Below are 5804 nucleotides of genomic sequence, written 5' to 3' on the forward strand. Positions count from 1 at the left end.
AAGCAATTCAGGAGAATATTTACAAGACAAAAAACTCAATGAGCTTCAGAACAATTTATTCATGTACCCTAAAGGCCCGAGGGCATTACATAAGGGGAGTAGTAGTATACATACATAAAACCAACACTAACAATAAAGTAATAAAAGTTTGAAACAGTAAATAACATCGTGTAAATAATGAAAATCGTAGAGAAGTAATTAAAATCACAAAACCACACTAAAAATAAAAGCGTAACACAAGAACAAACGAGGCTGAACATTTCTCTCCTAAACAGCAGTCAGGTGACCGAGTTATACAGTAAGCTAGATAAATCATTATACATATAAAATACATCTGAGTCAGTTATACGAGGTCATTCAAACACCAAGATGAAGCTTTAATTTGTGAGTGAATTCTTCGTGGTTTCTTATACAGACAACGTCATTAGGAAGTTGATTCCAATGATTAACAGCAAGAAGTAATGGTGAATAAAAAAACAGGTTTGTTCGGGCAAATAAAGGTTCTAATTTGAATTCATGGTCAAGACGAGCGAATGTTCGATGGGCAGGTTTAATAAGTGCAGACAGTGTGGAATCGTTGCTGCGATGCCTCGCGGAGTGATAAGAATATCTTGCATGTGGGAATTTAACAATGATGCAAAAAAGATATATTTACAAATAATTTACATTTTCCTTGTTTTAAAGAGGCTTGTAGTTTTTGCCCCGCCATGGTGGTCTAGTGGTTATGGTGCTCGACAGCTGAACCGAAGGTCGCGGGATCGAATCCCGGCCGCGGCGGCTGCATTTTCGATGGAGGCGAAAATGTTTGAGGCCCGTGTACGTAGATTTAGGTGCACGTTAAAGAACCCCAGGTGGTCGAAATTTGCGGAGCCCTCCACTACGGCGTCTCTCATAATCATAGCGTGGTTTTGGGACGTTAAACTCCAGATATTATTATTAGGCTTGTAGTTTTTCAGTCGATTTACAGTGGCTGTGGTGGCTGCAGTGGAAGTAATTGGGTTGGCACCACCCCAGCCTCATAATGGTTGACTATATCCATGATGTGCATCTTGCACAGCCCCAGTAAATGGGGTGGAATTTTTTCCATTTGGCTAGACAGTGAGAGAAGAAAATGTTGGTTGTCTGTAACTGATGTTTCTAGCTGTTTGTCGATGTCATTGAGGATTGTGTCTGCGTTTTTTTTTTCTTTTCGAGTTACGGGTTACATTTGCAAAAGCGCTTTTGTTCTGTGTAAATGCGGAGGAAATGGCGTCTGTAGAAGGTAGTGAATGGAATGAAACGGGAGAGCTAGTCTGAGAGGCAGGGGTCACGGATTTCGATGCCTCTGCAGAAGATGGTGAATTAAATGAAAAGGCGGAAGAAGTCCGAGATGCAGGAGTCAAGTTCGATGAAAGTGTGTCCGTGTCTTCAACCATGTCTAATAACATTTCTCTTGGTGATTCAAACGTGCTGCCTCCACCAAGAATTTCGCTCACAGAGTCGTTGTCTAGTGCGTCCATGTTGCTGGTGGTCCTACAAGAAAACAGATTAGTGTGAATGAATTACTGCTTTATGATTGCAACACACAACAAACAGTACTTCTTTCTGGTGACGTTGCTGCAAATGGCTCCCTTTTGAATTTTTTTACCACACCTGTGCCAAGACACGAACCTACATGTCAACTAATGGCTTTGAAAATGAAACTTGCGTAGCTGTTCTAGTGGCAAATGTCTTGTGAAGTGCTGGTGGCACATTGGCACGTGAGGTAGCCACACTGGCATGTTCTGCTTCATTGTAGCTGTATCAGTGTGCATGAGTTAGTGACCCTGAAGCATATAAATGAACCATCTGGTGTGAATTCCTGAAAACAATCTTCAATCAATGTGGCTTACTAAGAAACACTAAACGTACTCGTTTTGAATTAAAAGTTCATTACTACCTCAAGTTTGCAGTAATCGAGGCATAAAATCTTTGTCATTTACAGCTATTTCATAATGGAACTTTATACTACCCAATCTGAAGTCTCTCTCATCTCTACACTTAAAAAAAAAGAAAAACTTAAATCATTCTATTTTTTCCTTGTTTAATTGTAGTGTAGTTCATGTATTATCATTCTTGCTGCACTTATTTTTACAGTTAGTTACGGTTGTTGTATGACAGTGCTTTATTGATATTACTTGTCTTGCCATTTGCCTTCTCAATAAATGCATTCTTCTTCACAGGTCCCCCTACAGTCTTCAGGCTACGAGAACTCTCTCAAAAAATCATTTTATGTATTGCTTCTTTTCTAACAATAATCTTGAAACTTGGATGAAATTTTTGAAGTATAAGGGAACTCCTACAGTTTCCTTTACCCAGGCATGGTTGAAATTTTGTTATGCAGGAGTTTCGATTCAGCCAAAGCTCAATGTATCTTGCTGTGTCTTAGCCCGTATTTGATACGAATAGCAAAAAACAAGCGGTGTGCACACTTGTGTACACATCGTCTCAAAGGGTTAGTTCAAATCAAATCATTGTCAAGTGTTTTTTAACTGAAGTAAAGGAAAATATTTATGCTGAATATAGTTTGTTTGTTTGTTTATACAATACTGCAGACCCTATTTAGGTCCAAGCAGGAAGGCAAATACATGACTATATATATGTATATATACATGAATAGCAATAAAAAAAACGAAAGAAGAAAGTCAAAACTAAATAAGATATACACTGAGGAATTACGAATAACATCATCAATAAAAACGACGTCAGAACGAAATAACAGTAGTAAGAACACATTGCATGCACATAAAACATTTGCGTATACCACCGCAAGACACTTGAAATACAAAAAAATAGGAACACTAAAAATAAGAAATGAAGGATTGGTCAACGCATCAATGGCGAAACATCATGTTCAATGGAATGTGCGCTTACTAGTTGTGATAAATGCAGCTTATTCCAATCGGTTATAGTGCGCGGAAAGAAAAGAAAATTTGAAAAGGTTAGTTCTGGTCTTATATGGTGTTAAAGAAAGTTCATGACTATGTCGCGTTCGACGTGTCACATAAGCCTGCAGGTTGAGAGAGAAAGAGTTGTTTTTAAGTTGGAAAAGAAATTTTAGCCTGTGTATTTTTCCTTCGAAGCTGAAGTGTCTGGATATTATGTTCTTTCATAAGGCTAGTGGGAAAGTCAGTTACTCTATATTTTAAAAAAATGGACGTAACTGCTCTGCGTTGAATCATCTCTAGAGCATTAATGTTCATTTTTGTGTAGGGATCCCATATGATGCATGCATATTCTAGTTTCGGTCGGATGAGTGAAGTGTAGGCTAGCATTCTAGTATGATGAGGAGTGTGCTTTAGTTTGTGCCTGAGGATACAAAAGTTTTTTGAAGGAGGAGTTACAGATGGGGTTGGAAATGTGGTTATTCCAACTTAGGTCATTGGTTATCGTGATTCCAAATATTTATATTGGTTAACTTTGGTGAGCGGTGTAGATCCTAAATTATAAGCAAACGACATCTTATTAATTTTTTTTGTTATAGACATGTAGACTGTTTTTTCCTTGTCCAATTCTATGCCCCATCGCCCGCACCATGACAAGATGTTTTGGACGTTGGAATTAAGCACCAATTGATCATTAAGGGAACAAACTTTGTTAAACATATACAGTCGTCTGCGAATAGCCTAATTTGAATAGGGGGACAAATTTCGTTAACGATGTCATTTATATATATTAGAAATAGTAAAGGTCCCAAAACACTACGCTGGGGTACTCCAGACATTACTGAAAGTTCATTAGAAAAGTAACTACCAATTGATACAAACTGTTTACGATCACACAGATAAGCTGCTACCCACTTAACTATGTATGCGGGAAGGTTAATTGACTGCAGTTTTTCAATGAGTTTACTGTGAGGAACAAGGTCAAACGCTTTCTTAAAATAGTGTTCATTACGTGTATGTTCATTTGTAAGTTCAGGCGGTGTACTAGCCATTAATACGACACGATAGTGTTCTAAGAATTAGTGTTATCTTTGTAATATTAATAGAATCCTAAAATGTGACCAATGGGTTAGTGATCTGGACATTGTTCTAAATGCAAAGTATTCCTGCTCCAAAGTCCATCATTGCATCTGTGTGCTGTTTTGCACAACCTATGTGGCAAATAAAGAGGTTATCTTACACACGAGGCTCCACTATGTCCCGCAGGAACATCATCAGTGTGAAGTACTTCCATGAGCTTACTGGCTCACCAGCAGGAGCGCCGCTTTTCTTCTTCGCTTCGCGCAATTTTTTACAAAATGTGTCGCGAAGATTGCGCCACCGTTTGCTTATTGCGTTGACGTCACCTGCAAAAAGAGAGCACCATCGTCAAGTCAACTGACAGCAATGGGTAGCATAGCATTGTATGTTAGCAGTTCTTATGTGCAAGCATTGTGTGCAAGCAGTTTGTTTGTTCGTGCCTCACTAGTATCTTTAAAAAATATATTGTATTGTACACAAGCACACTGCTAGTTATGTGAGGTCACTAGAACAAAGCGCGTGATTGTAACTGAGTGCTACATATATTGCACATTGTTACAGTATGAATGTGAGAAAGCTTTCCATACGGCGACTAATAATTAGGTGCCTCGCGCACGTACATAAACAAAAAAGAAAAACATTTTACGTTTCGTCCCGCGACAGGCCTTTAGAGCGAGTTTACTGGACAAGCAGTTCAATTTACAGATATAAAAATGTTCCCTTGAGAATGGGCGCATATAGGTAAAAAAAAAGCAAACATGTTTGCGCATTTTCTATTTGTGTGCGCTAAGATTTCGGAAATGGTGTTCGTTCAGTCATACATGCAAATACCTTCTTGCGTTGTGTACCATAAATACTGCCTCGCCGCGGCCACTTTTTTTTTCACCAGCCTGGGCAACGCACGGGAATCGCAACAAACATTTTCTGGTATCTAGGCAGCATTCCGCCGTTATGGTAGAGCAGTTTTTTTACATGATATACACGCAGACGTACCAAACGAGCTCAAACACGACGACACCAGTATCTTGTCTGGTCAGCTTAGTTCTTCCTCGCGTAAACGTTTTTTGGAAGATGAGTTGTTCGGAGATGTGTGTCTCGTTTGCTGCCTCACCAATGTTACATCTCGTGGTGTACGGTACCATTTTTCTACAAACATCGGTATGGTACTCACCTTGCGTCCCAGCTAGGCCTAGGCCTATCGCGACGGCAACCCACGCAGCCGTGCGCGCATCAAGGTTCTTGTAGGCCGCCAGCCTCTGATCCCACAGCACAGGCTGCCCGTGAACGAGCGAAATCAACAGTTCATTTTGCACTGCGGCTTGGTTCATGGCGAAAACTTCCTCGATCGAAAACACAGTCGTCCAAAGCAATGGCGTCGATGTAGTCTGCGCTGGCGAGACGGAGGAGGACGTTGACGTCATACGATGCAGCGCTGCCATTGGCTGCGGCCGCCAGACCGGTACGGCAGCCGCGCGGCTACATTCAGCAGGTTGGATGCCCGTGCGGCGTGCGAATCGTCGCCGCATGCTGTTGGGCGTCTGTCGGGTGCGGCTGTTGGCACGAACAGCCGTACGGCGAATCGCATCCGAATTCGCACCATGTGTCTAGCACTAGATATTTCGCTCCGATTCCGTCGCACCACCTCGCCTCACCTCCTACATCTAGGCCGCACTCTGCGTTCAGCGGTACTGTAGCATCACATCGAGCAGTGATTCCCTCGAACTTCACGCATGCAGAAAGACCGCCGTTACCATTGTGCTACCTACACCCATTCGAAGCCCTTCTCACCATTCCCGCAATCCAAAAGAAGAAACAGTTGTC

General features: G+C 41.2%; 1 protein-coding gene across 2 annotated transcripts; it reads right to left on the reverse strand.

Moving 5' to 3' along the window:
• Nucleotides 1-757: 757 nt before the first annotated feature.
• Nucleotides 758-5583, reverse strand: LOC119386721 (uncharacterized). Of its 2 annotated transcripts, none has more exons than XM_049413226.1 (3): nt 5155-5583; nt 4206-4309; nt 758-1512 (listed from the first exon to the last, which is right to left on the reverse strand). In XM_049413226.1, exons 1-3 carry the CDS (start codon nt 5507-5509, stop codon nt 1441-1443), a joined length of 531 nt encoding a protein of 176 aa, XP_049269183.1. In that variant the 5' UTR covers nt 5510-5583; the 3' UTR covers nt 758-1440. The 2 variants fall into 2 exon arrangements, with proteins under 2 accessions (XP_049269183.1, XP_037509936.2); XM_037654008.2 differs by having other exon boundaries at nt 4144-4309.
• Between the last annotated feature and the right edge of the window lie 221 nt (nt 5584-5804).

Source organism: Rhipicephalus sanguineus, chromosome 3, assembly GCF_013339695.2.
Source record: "Rhipicephalus sanguineus isolate Rsan-2018 chromosome 3, BIME_Rsan_1.4, whole genome shotgun sequence".
NCBI lineage: Eukaryota > Metazoa > Arthropoda > Arachnida > Ixodida > Ixodidae > Rhipicephalus > Rhipicephalus sanguineus.

What these genes read in the sequence shown, in the direction of transcription:
- LOC119386721 (XM_037654008.2), bottom strand. Translation starts at nt 5,509, where the DNA reads ATGCGGCGACGATTCGCACGCCGCACGGGCATCCAACCTGCTGAATGT. An exon ending in AGGCCTAGCTGGGACGCAAG is followed by an intron (nt 4,310 to 5,154) that starts GTGAGTACCATA and finishes CTCTTTTTGCAG; the next exon opens with GTGACGTCAACGCAATAAGC. An exon ending in GACATAGTGGAGCCTCGTGT is followed by an intron (nt 1,513 to 4,143) that starts GTAAGATAACCT and finishes GTTTTCTTGTAG; the next exon opens with GACCACCAGCAACATGGACG.